Source organism: Watersipora subatra, chromosome 2, assembly GCF_963576615.1.
Source record: "Watersipora subatra chromosome 2, tzWatSuba1.1, whole genome shotgun sequence".
Lineage (NCBI taxonomy): Eukaryota > Metazoa > Bryozoa > Gymnolaemata > Cheilostomatida > Watersiporidae > Watersipora > Watersipora subatra.
The window spans coordinates 5,260,160-5,277,591 of NC_088709.1; the positions used below are offsets into that span (position 1 = coordinate 5,260,160).

Genomic DNA, 17,432 nt, shown 5'->3' on the forward strand with positions numbered 1-17,432 from the left:
CCGTAGATTAGAATCTCTTTCCAAACCGGCTCAAATGAGACGTAATTGTACAAGATGGCTTTTGTTTACACTTTCATGCAACCTCATTCGTCAAAATATTTTCACAAATATACTTCACGCATTCAAGAAAACCATGTCTATTGTTCCTACGCGTCTATTTGATCGTCATTGTAATGCTGTCACTTTTAGCACTGATATCTTATAACTTACCGTAAAAATTTGTTTAATTTTTTGACCTTAGCTCGAAGGAGTACATATCATTGTCTGATAAACATGACGAGCCTGTTAGTCACCTGTGATGATCGAAAAATGCTGCAAAAATTATTCGCGCGGTTTGGCAGGAAGTATGGGTCACTTGATCAGATTATGACTAGATGATTAGATCAAGTCGAAACAAAACTGTAAAGTAGCGAGCATCTATATTTGATACAGGATCTTCGGTAAAACCTGAAGTGTTTGTCATAAACTAGTGCTACGATAAGTTTTATATCGAGCCTTTTATTGGCATTTCAATTCATGTGAGAACATCTCGTGACAAAACAATAACTAAATGTAATGATAATGTCAGAGAAATAAACTGATTCCAATCTACGGCGGCTTTTCGTTTATGAGCTTTTAAGAGCTTGTAATCACATTTCCACATTTTTTGCGCCTACAACACAGCACAGTAAGACATGGTGACTCTTTTGGTACCAAATAACTGTAATATGAATTTTGTTGCGAGTCAACCTTTAAGCAAAATTGCTATTTATTACTATTTCAGTACTTGGCCCATCCAAGTCTTTATGCATGGTATGCTGCTCATTCACGACGTCAAGACGCTAAAATTTCATAGTCTGTCAGTTCATTCAGTGATGTAATAAAGCAAATAGTGGCTTCAATCTATATATATAAATATTGATGTTTGTCTTTCCCTCGTCTGTCTGTCCGATTACGATGATAAACTTTTAGCAACAAAAAATCGCTCTCGTACTGGATTTAAACCCGCAGCATTCAAATCGCAAGTTTACTAATGAGCGTGTATGCTAAGCCGTTCTTACCATACCCATCGCTATTACTGTATATTGTACATCCTTTTCGCGATCGCGCACGCTAAATTATTAATCAGAACAGTGCGCCCTCGGGTTGCGATGTTCCTGTTATAAGAGTTTTTGCACTTATTTTTCCATTTTTTATTATACGGAACACGAGGTTCTGTTGTCTTCACCATACGAGTACGAAATCTTTTCGCCTTTTTTCCGTCAAATGATATCAACAAAATTTTTTCTCGAAGTTAAAATTGCAGTCGGTGTACTGATTAAGACGAAATAACGAAAATGCTGATATATCAGCATTTTTGTTTCACTTAAAAGCATTTTCGTTTCATCAGCATATGCTATTCACCGAAATCTCTCACACAATACCTGAAAGAGACACGACGCTCACTTGCTCTCTATCTCAGTTCAGCATTATTCGTTAAAAGTTATAGTAAAACAAAACCAAAAACATATAAGTGATAAAATTTGAACCGATGACAAATTTGAAGTGAAGTAAAATAATTAAAAAAAAAAAAATAAAAATTAAAAAAATTAAAAAATACTTTAAAATACTAAAACTTAGCTTTAACTTTAATTTAACTTCAAGTATTTAAGTTCAGTAAGCTAAATTCTTTTTCAAGTTAAATTTAACGTTTATGTTATACGTACGTCTGTCTCGAAGGTAAGAACTCTCAATGGTACATACTGCACATCGTACGTTGTAATGTTACATTTTATCGCAGATTCTAACCACTCAATACACTAAAGTTATTGTAGTTAACTATAGTTACTAAGGTTAACATATTATTTTGTTACTAATTTTTAATATGTACAGTATGTGAATAAAATTTTGATGATTTTTACCAGATGGTGTTTGTTTAGGTAATTACTATGGGTTTCTATACTCTTCTACACGCCATTCTCACCTTTCGATGAAAACACTGAAACGAATTAAAATCATATAATTCTTGTAATACCAAATAATTTCTCTTCGTGATCGTAGCAAAACAGACTTTATTTAGCCATTACTTGCTGATTATTTTACATTTAAAAAACTTTACTGTTGTTTTATTTTTTTTCCTAATTTATTTCAGCTGCACAAAACACTTTTTTCGTGATATGAAATTTAAAAGTTACAGTTTGATAATGTTTGAAAACAACGCCGAGTAGCACAGCTAGTATATATATAGTGTAGAATGATAAAAGTTGTATACATTCATTAAAAATACATTTTGGCACTAAAAATTTTTTATTACCCGTGCAACGGCGGGCATTCTTCTAATATTTTTTATCCCACGACCAAACACGAGCGAAGTGAGTGTTTGGGAGCTTTATGGTTAATGCATATGCGCACACAAGTTCCGAAAATTATTCATCAACCCCGTTCCCAAACCCTTTTACAGAAATCTCATCAACAAATTTAACCATTTTTGTTTGGAGTCCTTAAAGTGTAATAACGATACAAAACACATATAAACCTATTTAAATATGTTACCAAGTCTTTGAAAATTCTCGAAAATATCCTAAAACTTACCCATCTGATCGGATAATACATAACTAGACAGATTAATTTGGCCTAAAATCGCCATTAAAACCTGACAGGTCTTTTTTAATCAAAATTAAGACCGGCCTACGAAACGCCGATAAAGCCGTGCGACAGAGAGTAGAACCATTAAGTCGTGCGCATTTCATGAGAAAAACGTGCACATTTCACCAGTCTATGGCATTGTCCAATTGCCAAAGGTTTCTGTAATTAACGTAAAAGTACTGCAAAGTAATCGTTTCTTTGTTGCCGATTTTAAAATTAAATCTGACATTTTGAACACTTATGAGTACTTTGGTATTCCAACTGATGTCCAAAGCAGTGAAAGTAAAGGAAATGATGATATTTTTTTAATGATTCTTATAAGATTATTACAATATTTAATTATAAGAATAATTATTCGATTTTATAAGATTATTGTAAAATTTAGTTATAAGAATAATCATTCGAATTTACAAAATCGAAGTATATAGTGACCGATGGTGGGCAATATGTTACTGGTATTATTTTTCTAAAGATTTTGTTGATGAAGCTATGGTTGTGCCCAATATCGCAGTGCTGCCAAGCCGTTTTTAATATCTGCAAAATTAAGTTATAGGCCTACACTTTCTTATAGACATACATCTATTTCTATGACAACCAACTAAAATCTGTTTAGATTTTTAAATTCAGCATAATTTTTTGCATATAAATACAAAAATCTAGATAAATATCACAACTTCTTGATATTGTTTGCTATGACGTTTTAAAATGTAAACAAAATTGTGCATTGGTTTTCGTTTCTCAAACTTTAACACCAGTTTTCTCAAAACTATGTTTTCGCACTAATGGTAAACATGCATTCAGTTTATTGACCATAGACTCTGCTGTAATTAAGCTGGAATCAAATCTTTTTTGCAAAATAACTGAGAAGTTTCTCCTTCTGCTAGTGTAGATAGCTCTAAATCTCACACACCCTACTTGACCATGGTTTCTGGGACATGACCCATTTCTTCACTTTGGTTACAGATCGCTGTCAAAACCATTCTACATTCAACACAACCAACTTTCAAACTATGTATATTACACAGCAGCTTGCCATTTTACTTCTAATATTGCATTTCTCCTATTGCAGGGGAGAGATATAAACATATAATCTTTTCCTTTCATTATTGCTGTTTGTTGTACATAATAACACCCAGTACATCGCATCTACCACTGCAGTTCTCCTATTGCACTGTAGTGCCATTTGACTGCTAATATTGCATTTCTCAACCAGCAGTACCCTTTCTTTTTTCCAATATCACTTTGGTCGTGGGCTGTATGACGGGGGAACTTCTGGTAAATATCAAAGCATCACTTTTTTGTTTGTTACTCTGTTAGGTTATAGAGATTACAGACCTGCAGAAGAAGATGTCACGAATGAACACAAGACCAATTGACTTTTCTTGCACTCTTAAACTATCTAAGAGTCAGACCCAGGATCGCGCGTTCAAGGTAGCCCTGCAAGTTCTCTATATCATGCATTAAAAACTGATGCTAACCCCTTCAACATGTAACCATACACTTGAGCGTAACTATTGTAGTGGTTGATGCATTTGATCCCTTGCAGCTGTATGGTTTGGTTAAATTACAATCATCTATTCAATCTCATGCCCTACATGATTGCTGCGAAACAGTTGCCAGCATTTAGTCTTGGCTATTACGACTAATATGGTGAAGAGATGTTTTTATCTGACTGCAGGATGGGTTAATGGACCAGGTGTATGAGCTCACCTTTGATTCACTTATTCCCTTCTCTCACACACTCAGCTTCCCTGAGCTCGTTATTCCTGTCATTCACCAGGTAAGATCTAAGCAGCTCTAAGAACTAAATACCATATATCATTGCATCAAAACCGATTCGAGAATTCTTAAATCTTTTTACAAATTTTAGAGGTCCGGCTTATAAACGCGTAACTCTGATTGAAAGCAGACGAAATGGCATTATGCTAACTTAATTTTAACAACTACTACTCACACCTTTAGTAACTCAATTTTATTAATGGGAGTAAAACATAATAATAGTTACCACTATAATTAACTTTTTCGCTACAAAATAAATTTCAATGGAAACAAATATTCGGTAAACTAAATATTTGACATTGGGGCATATCAGTTGTCATAACATTTTACCAAATTAATTAGCATAAAATTGTACATCATCCAATGCCATCCATAAAAAGGCCACAAGTATGTTGCAGAATCAGTTCGGACACTTGTTTATCCTCTTTGTACTATCATGTTAGACAAGTTAGCATCTTCCGACTAGGATGAATTATCACTATTATTATAGCTTAAGGCATTATTATTACTATTAAAAGTACATACTCACTGTCACTACTACTATAGCCCAATAGGTAATCATCAGAAGACCGTTGATCAAGAATTTGAGAAAACTACTCAGCTGTAATGCTTCTGATCACGGCTTAGAACGAGTATGTAGCTATAAAAATGTGCTTTTGTGAAAAAAATGTAAAATGTTAAAATGTGAAAAACGAAGCAAAGGTCAGCGTAAGATGCAAACATGTTTTCCATTGGCCCGATCTAAACAGATGATTGTTTCTTTTCTATTAAGCGGAGACACGGTAGGCTAATTATGCAACTACTCACCAATCAGAAATGTTATGTACTAAGCCTGCAAAAGCCACTCTTTTTCCGGAACCTTTTACTCTGATAGATACACGCCGCGGCATGTTACTATTCGTAAGGTCGACTTATATGTGAGTTCTTATAACTTCCATGATTTCAGGGCTGATTTGCGGGGATATATATGCAGGGGTATATGTTACTCGCATTCTCCTTTATTGTTGTCTAACCTAGCCATTTCCTTCTCTCTGTACATCAGATGAAGCAGTTTGTGAAGACATGCAAGATAGCCAACTTCAACAAGCTTTTCAAGCAGCTCATCGCAAAGACTGAGGAGACGAGTGACTACATTAAAAAAATAAGACGGTCAACTGTGATTGATTTGTCTCTACCTGATAATGTGGTTAGTTTTACCCAGACTCCTCAGTATTCCTTTTTCCTCTCTCGATTCATCATTTGCATTGAAGAAAAGTTCATAATGCCTTTCCTCAATGTTGGCTCTGGCTCAATATTTTGGTGAGAATTATTAGTATTGTACTTTTCGGACTATTAGCCGCTGCTTTTTCTGATGTTTTGAGCGATGCGGCTTATATAAGGGTGCGGCTATTCTGCGGTTTTTTCTTTCACCGATAGGGCGCATTAACCAGAATCTCCGATTAGTGCGCCTCTAGTGGTGAAAGAAAAAACGAAACAATGCCTAACGGTACTGTTCCGTTAAGCACTAGGTTAAAAAGCGTCAGCTAATACGGAGCAGTGCCTAACGGCACTTCCGTTTTAACCAGCAAAAATGTTGCCGTGTTAAAAAGCACTGTCATGAGTTCTGCGGTTTATACAAAAGGTGCGGCCTATGTATTGTTTTATTATTGTTGTTTTAAAAATAAAGCAGATGTGGCTTGTATTAATAGGGGTGCGGTTAGTAGTCCGAAAAGTATGGAATGTGCTTGTTGAGCCTTCAGCTTGTATCTAAGCATAGTTTAACTTCATTTGGGGCTGATATTGAGTGTTTGAAACTTGCTTAGAGAGAATGGGAAAGAAAAACAAAGAGTGAAGGAACACCCCTCATGGCCTACTATAAACAATATCGATTGTTAAGAGATCGTGAGCTGCAAATGGAAATTGCTGGCAAGGAAACGGTAAGTTTAACCTAAACTTATTGTAAGTAGTTTTACTAAAACCTTCTATATTTTTTACCGAATTATAACATGAGCCATGTTATTATTAATAATATTGATATTATCTTAAATGTGTATTATCTTTAATGGCCTTGTATGTTTTAGTATGTGTGGCCTTTTATTTTTAGTATGAGATTGGAATGTCTTATTGTATTTGAGTAACAAGCGCATAAATGAAGATTTGACTTGTGGTAAAGTAGTAGGGTTTTCATCAGTGATGGTGAATAGTTGCTTGCGGATGTGTAATACTCTACTGCTGGTTGTCATTGCAGATTTTAAATTAATTGTTTAGCTAAATATCTTCACCAACAATTAGACAATTTTAAAAGTTTTTATATCTGTCGAGTCGACAGTGTCGACATAGACTGGGTGCTTGACACGCATAAATAGTTTTAGGAACAGGTATTGCGATACCACATTTAACCATGACAAAATTTTCTTTAAGTACCTAACATTTTTTTCTCACACTGATAAGAGATACTCATGTTGGACCGGGCTTCCTCTGCCACATGCTTATTAGCCACTCATAAACAGTGACGTCTTGTTAGTCTTTCTTCTTATGACGCATACATGTTAAAAATTAGCGCATCCAGCTTTCATGCTGCCACAATTGAACGCTGCCATACTGAGCTGACTAAGTGCCTCTCAGTATTTTCTTCTGTTCCGTGCTACTTATGCTTGTCTGCTGAGCGCTATGAATTGCTGTGCGCTTCTTTGCAGATGGAGGTAGGTGACCGCACCCCTATCATCCCGACTGGTCAGAGAAAAGCCACGGAAACGGAGAGATTGCAATTTGGGGAACTTTTCGAAGATGAAGACTCTGCTAGTGACAGTGAGGAAGATGGCGGAAGGTTGGTCAATTATTCATTTCTTGAGTTGACTTGACGATCTACCATCCAAACTAGATGACTTGATGCCAGGTTTACAAGTGACAAAACATTGTTTTTTGATTGAATATGAAGCTTTCATATAAAATTTACTATTTACTGTAACGAATTACCAATTTGGTGTGTATTTATGAGAGCTGACCTCATAAATGCTTGACAATTTAAATCTTGGCATAAACTAATGTCTACACTAAATGAAGTCCTAGCTATCATTGAGCCATAAACTTTGGTCCGCATCATTTGATTGGCTCACCAAGAAACCAATAAGGTACAAGGCAAGCTACACGTTATACGATTTGGTTTCTTCCTGTCTAGATGCTAATAAGTGGAAGCCTTTGGAACTTTAACTATAATACTATAACTGTTACTAGTTATAGTAACTGTATCTAGTTAACTTTTTCAGTGTTATTTTAGCGATCTAACCTCACTCTAGAGCGCTTTTATCGTAAGTGAGCAATCAGCATGCTGTATGTTTCTGATCAGCATTTTCTGTTGAAGTTATAATTTCTGCTGCACAATCAAAGGTGAAAAATCTAACATATGGTTCTAAAGCGGCTATCATTATACTTTCGTGAACCAACCTTATCCTAATATAATCGAGAAAACAATTTTTCATAAGAATAGACAATGTACAACGATAACATGCAATCAGTGTACAACATGAAATATCTTAACTTTGTAAGGGAATTTCACAAACATTTCTACATTGCATGATTCTGACTAGAAACAAAGTTCGATGTGAATTGATTAAGTTTTTAGAGATGGTCAGACGGTTTACAGCATAGTCTATTATAATGTAAGTTGTAACAAATTATCAATTTGAATTTTTGACTTGATTTTTAAAAGAATTGAAACTATGTTGAGATACGTTTCGTGTGTAGTCAGTCTTTGTCCACATTTTGAGATCTTCACCGTTTGTCTAACTAGCTGATTGAATTTGTATTTATTTGTCAACACTTGTGGAGTTGTGTTTCCTACTGATAATTCTTGTCACCTTGGCTAAAAAGGTTTAGCAGCCAATCCGCTGTTGATTGCCTGTACTATCAATTAGTGAGTCCAGGTATTACTAGTGTTATATACACAACTCTAAATAGTGTAAACTGTATTCTGTTCCAACATCTTGCTCAATGAGTTACTATAAGTAGCAATGTTATTGTTAATCTAATCTTACAGATTTGAAATCAAGACTCACCAAAATCGGGGACAAAAGAAGAAGAAAGATTTAGAATGTGATTCCGATGATGTTAGGTATGCTACTAGTTGGCTATTATATTTAAACTGGATTTCCCGTTTGGCTGTCTGGTGATTGGTGGTGATTGGATAAGCCACATAAATATTCTTAGTATGCGGTAGACTAAATATTATCAGCATATATATTAGTTGAATTCTAAATCATCACAATCTGCTTTCATTGCAGCTCACTAAACAGTGAGGAATATGCAATGTTGGACAAGGATGTCGATGATGATACTTCTGGCAGTGACCTTGATATTAATGCTCACTCTGAGGCTAGCGATCAAGCAGATTCTAATGGAGAAAATGACCTTGATAATCTCGAGGGTGATGACATTGTTGAAGATTTACAGCTATCTGATATGGAAGAATGAAGGTCATGAGCGATGTATACTTTATCCTTGACACTTGTATTGGACTTTAATAAACTTTGGGTTTGTTTTCAGATTTGATTTGTAATCTACTTCACTCGGCTGCAGTGTACTAATCTAGGTTTATAAATAGTACCTTTACCATCAGTAGTATAGTTGTCAGATATGATGAATTTAGAAGGATATCAGAGTATTTGAAAACAGATTGATACATAGCTAGTCCTTTGTTAATCAATCTATTCAAATTAGAATTGATTGATATAGAATTGAATAACAATAGGCCTAGCCTCTACATGTATTCGAAAAGTAGTCTACTTTGTTTATTATTTTTACCAATGTTAGATTTTGGATAGATTCCAGTTGTTATGCATTGACTCCAGTTGTTAGGCATTGATTCCAGTTGTTTGGCATTGGCTCCAGTTGTTAGGCATTGACTCAAGTTGCTAGGCATTGACTCCAGTTGTTTGGCATTGGCTCCAGTTGTTAGGCATTGACTCAAGTTGCTAGGCATTGGCTCCAGTTGCTAGGCATTGACTCCAGTTGCTAGGCATTGACTGGAATAAACAACTAACTGTCCGGGATCTTATAATACTGATAATAAAAATACTATGACAATAAACTGTAAGTACATGTAGTTGCTGGATTGTGATATCACTTTCTCACAATTATTATCTGTTAATCAATTGTTCTCGTAGAAGATGATATGATACAAAAGTATAATATGAAGTTGATCTATTTTTGTTGTATGCCAGTACTTGGTATAATAACATTTGATTTTATGCAAATGGAGGTTGATCATTTTACCTAGTAACTCACTCATGTGGCATTCTAGTCACACGTGTTATGTGTTTAAAGTGTTTATGGATTATAAATATATAACCAGTACATAAAGTGTTGATAGATTATAAATATATAACCTGTACTTAAAGTGTTGATAAACTATAAGTATATAACCAGTACTTAAAGTGTTGATAAACTATAAGCATATAACCAATACATACAGTGTTGATAGATTATAAATATATACCCAGTACTGGCTTCAGGCTGACCTCCATCGGGGCGGAAGTCAGCCTGAAGGGCAACACCTTCCATTTTCATAGGCCAGACCTGGTAGAAAAAACTGATTTTTCTTGTCCGTCTGCATCCAGCGGCATTTGCCAATACCCGCTGATCAGATTGAGCGTGCTAAATTATCGGTTGCCTGACAGAGCGTCCAGACTATCATCTATATCTATCTTGGGGAAGGGGTACATGTCTTGCTCGGTACAGTCGATACAGAAACGCCACTTCTCATCCTTTTTACCAATACCACAAAGGAGTTCCAAGCTCTGCTGGCTGCTTCATTAAGGCCCTTCTTTAGCAGATCCCACACCTGTCCCTCTGCCTCTGTTTCTAGCCTTAGTCTGTGAAGGGGTTGTCGGATCGGTCAAGTTCCTGCCTTGAGAAGTATTGAGTGTTGTACTTCGGAGGTCCTTCCTCCGTTCTTGTCACCTGTGCTAAACACAGTTGCATAACAGTTCAGCAGTGCGGCCAGCCTCGTTGCTTGGCCTGCTTCTACGCAGTTTGGTTGAGCCGCTTGGAACAACTCCTCAAGGTCAGCTGGCACTCCATTGGTTAGAGTAGAATCGGCTGTCCACAATAAGGAATCGTCTTCCTCGACCTGCATAGTGTCCACCCCGGTATACATGCCAATGATGGCACCGGACTTAGGAGTTAGCGGTTGTCTCGTAGTGTTCAGGCATCTGGCTATGACCTGGCCTTTGGGCCCAGGTGGTTTCAAGCTGCTTTCCACCAGGGGTTGTCGGATAACCCTTCAATCAGTCCCATCGGACAATACTTCCGCGTGGTGATACAGCAGTGCAGTGCCATCTCTGTCCGAGCTGGCACCCCTACCTCTCTGATTACTTGCACTATGCTTTGGGGCAATCGTCCATGTCTGTCGGTGCATACTAGCGGCTTTCTGTCCACTCGGATTTCTCTAAATCAAATCGGCAGCCAAATAATCCTGTAGAACGGAAGTCTTGTTCCATCAGCTAACAGACATGGCTGTCACTTTCTTCAAGCCGTTCTTGCATGGCTCAACCCATACCCAGTAGGAACTGTATGGGCCAACCCTCCAATCTTCCGGGTAGGAAGTAACTAGTTGAGTGAGGTCAGCTGAGGGCTTGCGCCATAGTCGGATCCCCCTGTCATTTGCACGAAAGGTCATAGACCGGGGATGGATTAAAGCTGGCCTCGCTCAAGAACTATTAGTAGTTTCCACAGGTTAATCCTGTGCACGCAATTCCCTCGGCTGAGTCCTTGCTGAGCGAGGCCATATGTCAGTGTCTCCTGGGTACAAAGTAACTTTGTCTAGTTTCCGGGAATATTTGTCCTTAGCATAGTCAGCAGCCGGAGCTACTGCTGCGGCCTTTCATCGTTTCCCGAAGCCGGTTTTCTGTGACTAGGGCAATTTTTGCAGACGTGTCCTTGCTTACCCTTGCTTTGGTAGGTCTCCGTATGCAAGTGCACCAACCTCTTCACTTCCATTTGCACCCGACTAATTTCCTGGCGATTAGCCCCAAATACCGCTCATTTTTCAGAAAGTTGCCACAATTCAAATTATTACTACAGAAAACAGATTTGAGATAATTTACTCATTCAAGTTGCAAAAGAAGCCAGTTAAGTCTCCTCTTTCAAATGGTATTAAATTCATATAGACAGCTCATAGTCCTTTTATGTAGATCTTTGTCTCAAAGAAGGTAGTTTCAGAAAACTTCCGATTTTGAAAAAATTGTTATTTGCCGAAACAAAGTTAGACTTGCGCCATAAAAATTGCAAAATATACAAAGTTTGACTAAAATTACTTAATTATTACATACAATACACAGTTATGAATATTATTTATACATATACAGTTAGTCAGGAGCATGAAAATTATAAAACTCTAATTTCGAATTTTTCTTCGCGAGTTTCATCTTTCAAACCGAAACATAGCTGATCTGCATGCCTATATAACTCAAATAAACTGTCATAAACATGTTTCGAATAACAAAAATATGTTCAATAACTCTGTTCTTGACTTTTCAGACTTCACATATAGCTCTAAGAACCAACATGATGCTATCGAAAGTGAATGACAACTTTAGGCTGACTGCGGCTGACAGCCTAAAAGGTGTATTTTAGACGAGCATAACAATTAAAATTGGCAAAATTGAAAGTTAATAAAAACTTTGCAACATTAAAAATGTTTGATTTGATATATGCAGTCTTTCACTGTCTTACCACTTCTAAATCTGCATATTTCTGGAGCCGAACATTTTTGATCACGAACGATAAAACTTCAAGTCGCCATGATTATTTCCGGCTTAGGTAGATGTTGACATGGGTATACTATTTTGGTCATAACTTTTGCCAGAAACATCATTGAGACATGTTTGTACATTTTTTAGATTGGTCAGAAGTTTTTCTTTCTAACCAATCAAAAATCATATTCTATAATTTAAAAATAGCGATACAATGAGTAGGAATATTTCAGAGGCGAGATAACTCGCGTTGGGTGCATAGCAATGTTATAATTACGCGAGATAGCTCACGTCAGGTGCGAATGAGTTAACAGAGACTCGCAGTGAATGCTCTGCACTGTCTAAATCTGGATAAAGTTCATATTATTCAACAATAGCCTCTAAAATTTCCCATAGATTGGTTAACTTTTCAGCATTATGAGTGAAATGAAATGCATGCTAATTCCGTAGCAAAAGAAATCAACATTCAAACACAAATTCAAACCAATGCACTGGAGGACGAAATCTGTGCACTTGAGAGGAAATAACAAGGTGAAATAGAGCAAAAACGTTGCGAAATAGCTCAAATAAAGGCTCAAGCCAGGTTGCAAGCGGAACAAAAAACAACAAGTATACATGAAAGCATTAGAACGAGAAGATCAAGTAGAAAGGAGCAGTCTGTTTATGTACTAAACACCACGCTCCTCTCCACCAATACCTGTTGCTAAATGCAAGGCAATTTCAGCATCAAGAGAGTCAAGGAAAGGAAGCTCGTGCACTGAATGCAGCAATCGATGCACAATGAATGTGCAAAAATCATTTAATAAAACCGGGTTTTTAAATATGAGCACAGAAGCAACGAGTGGCAGCACTTTGGCAAACTTAATTGCCTCAGCCTTTAGCCTTTCTAGACTTTCTCCACCTGAACCACTGGTATTTTCTGGGAACCTCACACAGTACACAGACTGGGAATTGACCTTCGACACGCTTATTGACAAGCAAAACTGCACTTCAAATGAACAGTTACACAACCTGAAACGGTATATAGCTGGAGAATGCAAAAGAAACCATCAAAGGATATTTCATGCTGAAAACAAGTGACACCTAAAGAACCGCAAAAGTGACACTAAAGAACCAATTTGGTCATGCATATACGGTAGCAGAAGCTTTCCGAGAAGATCTTGAGCAATGGTTGATGATTGGTAGTAAAGATTGTGCTGGACTCCGTAAATTTTGTGACTTTTTACAACAATGTCTTGCAGCCATGCCCACTATGCCTTAGCTAAGTTTTTTTTATGACAGCAGAGAGAACAAGACTTTGATGCAGAAACTTCTAGAGTGGTTAGCTAATAGATGAATCTGAGAGATTATTGCAAAACAGAAAACAGGACAATTCCCAAGCTTTCAAGAATTTGTCAAGTTTGTCGCTGATGAAGCCAAAATATTTTGCAACCCATTTCATGCCCCACCTCCAAAACGACCAGAGAAATACAAAAAAAGTCATAACAGCAGTTTCAATTTTTTCAAAGACAAAAGAGTGACATTTCAAACACAAGGAAGAGAAAATAATCAACCAGACTCGTATAGGTATTGCAAACTATGCAGCCACAAAACAGCGGAATGTTGCAGTTTGGAAAAATTAGAAGGTGAGAGACAAGTGGAATTTGTGACCTCAAATTTTTTATGTTTTAGATGCTTGAAGCCAAATCACAAGTCTAAAGACTGCTTAGCTAAAGCAACAAGGAAAAGGTGTGAGAAAAAGCACCCTACTACATTCCACAGAGAACGAAAAACAATGGTCACAAAACCAATCGGGCACATGAGCCGACTGAAGCAAATCATCAAAGGTCTGAAGGCCAAGCAAGCACACTAAAATGTGTCAAAGATCAAAAAGACCAAGAAAAACACATAACACACAGCACTCAAAGCAAAGAAAGAGGTTTCAAAGCACTTGCTATGACTGTTCCTGTCTGGATGTCAAGCTCCATCTATCCAAAGAAGAGATACTAGTATATGCTAGACTCGCAATCTGATACATCGTTTATTGTAAAAGGGATCGCAAATGAAATTATGGCACTGATGTCAGAAGCCACACTTAATCTGACAACCATGACATCTGACAATGTTGCGCAAACTTGTCGGAAGGCTGAATGAATCATCATTAGAGGCTATAACGAAAGAGCAGCAATAGCTCTGCTTTCCTTGTATACAAGGCAAAGCATACCGGCAATCAGAAGCCACATAGCCATCATGAATTCTGGAACAAAGTGAAACCACCTGCAAAAAATCTCAGAGCAAATGCTGCCAGAGTCTGATGTACCTGTAGCACTACTCCTTGGGTATGACTGTCCTCAGCTATTTATACCATGCAAGTGCATCTCAAGAAGCCGCAATGAGCCATTCACTGTCAAAACAGATCTTGTTTGGTTCATGATGGGTCTTAGTTACGCTGACCAGCCAACAGCTATAGCCAACAGCTATAGCCAACAAGTTTTATGAGACAGAGACTTTACCTCATAAATTTCTGCAAGTAGTAGGAGCTTCGCGAACCCCAAGTAAAGGCTTATGTAAAATGGGTCAACTAATCCAATGCCTAAATAAAGACTTTGAACAAAAAGAGAAAGAAGAATGCGCCGTATCGCAAGATGACAAAATGTTTTTTGATCTGATGGAAAGAGGCATACATACAGACCAAAATGGATACGCTATGATGTCGTTGCCATTCAAAAGGAAACCTGTTAATGTAAATTCAAAAACCATGGCTTGGCATAAATTTGTTTTACTTGAGAAATCTTTTACAGGATGCAGGATATATGGAAAAATACCACACGGTCATGAAAGAAGTAGGGGACAAGGGAAAGACAGCTTGTTCCTGCCAATGAAGTTGAGTATGAAGATTTTTGGTACATACCCAATTTTGGTGTCTTTCATTCCAAAAAGCCTCCAAAGATCAGAGTGGTTTTTGATAGAAGCGCCAAAATAAACGGACTAGGCTTTAATGGTTGTTTACTGAAAGGGCTCGACTAGATCAATAACCTTACCGAAATTCTGATGAGACTTCGCAATGAGTACGTAGCAGTGATATCGGACATTGAAAGAATGTGCCACCAGTTTAAAGTGGCTCCTTCTTGCCGAGATTGTCTCCGGTTTTTCTGCTATGACAATGAAGGCTTGGTACAAGTCTATCGGATGACTGTGCTAATAATTGGTGCCAGATCCTCACCAGCATGTCCTACCTATGAATTGAGATACCTGGCTGAAGAAATCAGCTTATGAAATCCTGCTGCAAAAGAAGCCGTCAAGTTCATAAAGGAGATCTTTTATGTAGATGATTGCCTCATTAGTATTGAAGTCACAGCCACAGCGAAGACAGTTAATAGAGAAACGCGAAAACCTTGCGCTTAAGGAAACTTCTGACTTCCCAAATTTGTCTCTAATGACACATTACTGCTGGAAGATATTTCTCAAGAGTGAAAAAGCAGATAAGTGTGTTCCATGTCGAAAAACAAGAGCAAGTCCAAAGCAACAGCAAATAGCACCACTGCCAAAAGACCGAGTCGAAGCAAGTCCTTTTTCATACTGCAGGTGTGACTGCTTTGGACATTTCTTCGTGAAAAAAGAATGGAAAGAGCTCAAAAGATGCGGCCTCATTTTTACATGTATGGCATCTAGGGCTGTCTATGTTGAGCTGCTGAATGATATGACCAGCGACTCATTCATAAATGCTGATGTGTGGCAATAAGAAGTCCCATCAGACAAATATAATGTGACAGAGGCTCGAAATTTGTTGGAGCTGTGTCTGAATTAGACAAAACATAAGCAGAAACAGCAGAAAAATATTGATCAATGAACATTGAGTTCATGTTCAATCCGCCCCATGCAAGCGACATGGGAGGTGTTTGGAACACCAAATACGTTCAAAACGAACTGCTCTCACAGGCTTGCCAAAGCGGCATGGTGGGAGGTTTGATACTACAAAATGACGAACCTTGTTCTACAAAACAATGGCAATAGTTAATTCTTGGCCTCTGAATAGTGTAGAACATGAAATGATGCCATTGACCCCAAATATGTTGTTTACAATGAAAATAGACATCATCCTTCCTCCCTTAGCAAGTTTGAAGAAACTGACATGTATAGCCATAAGTCGTGGCGTTAACTGCAACACATGGCCAATGATTTCTGGGTTCGATGGAAACGTGAATATGTGAGCAAGCTGTAATCATGACAAAAATGGGTTCAATAAACCCCAAAAGTGAATGTAGGTGATGTAGTCATTGTAATTGAAAGTGATGTGGTAAGAAACTAATGGAAAATCGCAAATTTGTTGAACAAATCAAGTCACGTGTTGGTTTGGTCAAAACAGTCAAATTGTTAGCTGAAAATCATAGGTATCCAAACAAGTCAGACAAAACACAATACATCGTTATGCCTATAGCAAAGGTTGTGGTGTTAGTAGTCTCAACTAGGTAAGGATGAAAAAGTGACTAAATGTGGTAAAAAAATCAATAGATTTCAAGTAGGATTTAACTTAAGTAAACAAACTCTCATTTACCTTGCGTTATGAGATAACGCGATAATCGATCGCATGAGATAATCATCCCATTAACGACAATATAATAGTTTAGTTAGTGATGCTTGTTTGTTTGCATGTAGATTGCACTGATGCTGCTGCCTGTGAATCAAATTGACTATTTTAATCCTTTTTTGTGTCTTTTTAGCTAAGCTAGAGAGATTCATAGCTCTTGCACTACCATTTTGCGATATTTGTATTTTTGTTTATATTATAGCCGACAGTATATAAACGCTGCTGATTTGTATTAAGCCAATTTACACCAAGCTACTCTGCTAGTCAACAGCATTTAGTTTTTAATCTTTACGCTTTATCAACAGTCATAGCTTGACATACGAGTGATCAAGTCTTTTTACTGCCTTACCTGGGTAGAAGGCTGAAGAGGTAAGCAATTTATATTATTAGCAATCATTCATGTAATTGTTGTAGAATTTGCATATTATAGAACTTATATATTTTATTGATTTTATATTGCTTGGAATTTTGCAAACTGCCTACTGATGTAAGATTCTATAAACATATGCCAAAATGTTTTATGTCATTATGCTACGCTTTTATTTTAGTTTTCTGGGTTCCAAATAAACAATATGAACCTAAATCATCTGGACTAAGTTCTTTAACCCTGTAAGGAGATGTGTTACTGAGACTAAGCTCATTTGGCTGCCCATCCCTACACAGCCACCCCTACAAAAGCTCGGAATCATAGTGGCCTCGGTCTAGCCCGATAGAAAAAGGCAAATGGAGCGATATATCAGCGGCAGTACCTG

The 17,432-nt window shown here is 37.2% G+C and overlaps 1 protein-coding gene across 2 annotated transcripts in view; it reads left to right on the forward strand.

Moving 5' to 3' along the window:
- Positions 1 to 9,720, forward strand: part of LOC137388845 (nucleolar complex protein 2 homolog) — a 37,520-nt gene extending 27,800 nt beyond the window's left edge. For both annotated transcript variants that reach the window (XM_068075306.1, XM_068075305.1), the window contains exons 12-18: positions 3,922 to 4,035; positions 4,283 to 4,384; positions 5,426 to 5,569; positions 6,186 to 6,299; positions 7,059 to 7,189; positions 8,399 to 8,473; positions 8,643 to 9,720. In XM_068075306.1, the coding sequence (XP_067931407.1) occupies positions 3,922 to 4,035; positions 4,283 to 4,384; positions 5,426 to 5,569; positions 6,186 to 6,299; positions 7,059 to 7,189; positions 8,399 to 8,473; positions 8,643 to 8,832 (870 nt within the window). In that variant the 3' untranslated portion in view covers positions 8,833 to 9,720. The remainder of the gene's footprint in view (positions 1 to 3,921; positions 4,036 to 4,282; positions 4,385 to 5,425; positions 5,570 to 6,185; positions 6,300 to 7,058; positions 7,190 to 8,398; positions 8,474 to 8,642) is intronic.
- Positions 9,721 to 17,432: the final 7,712 nt, after the last annotated feature.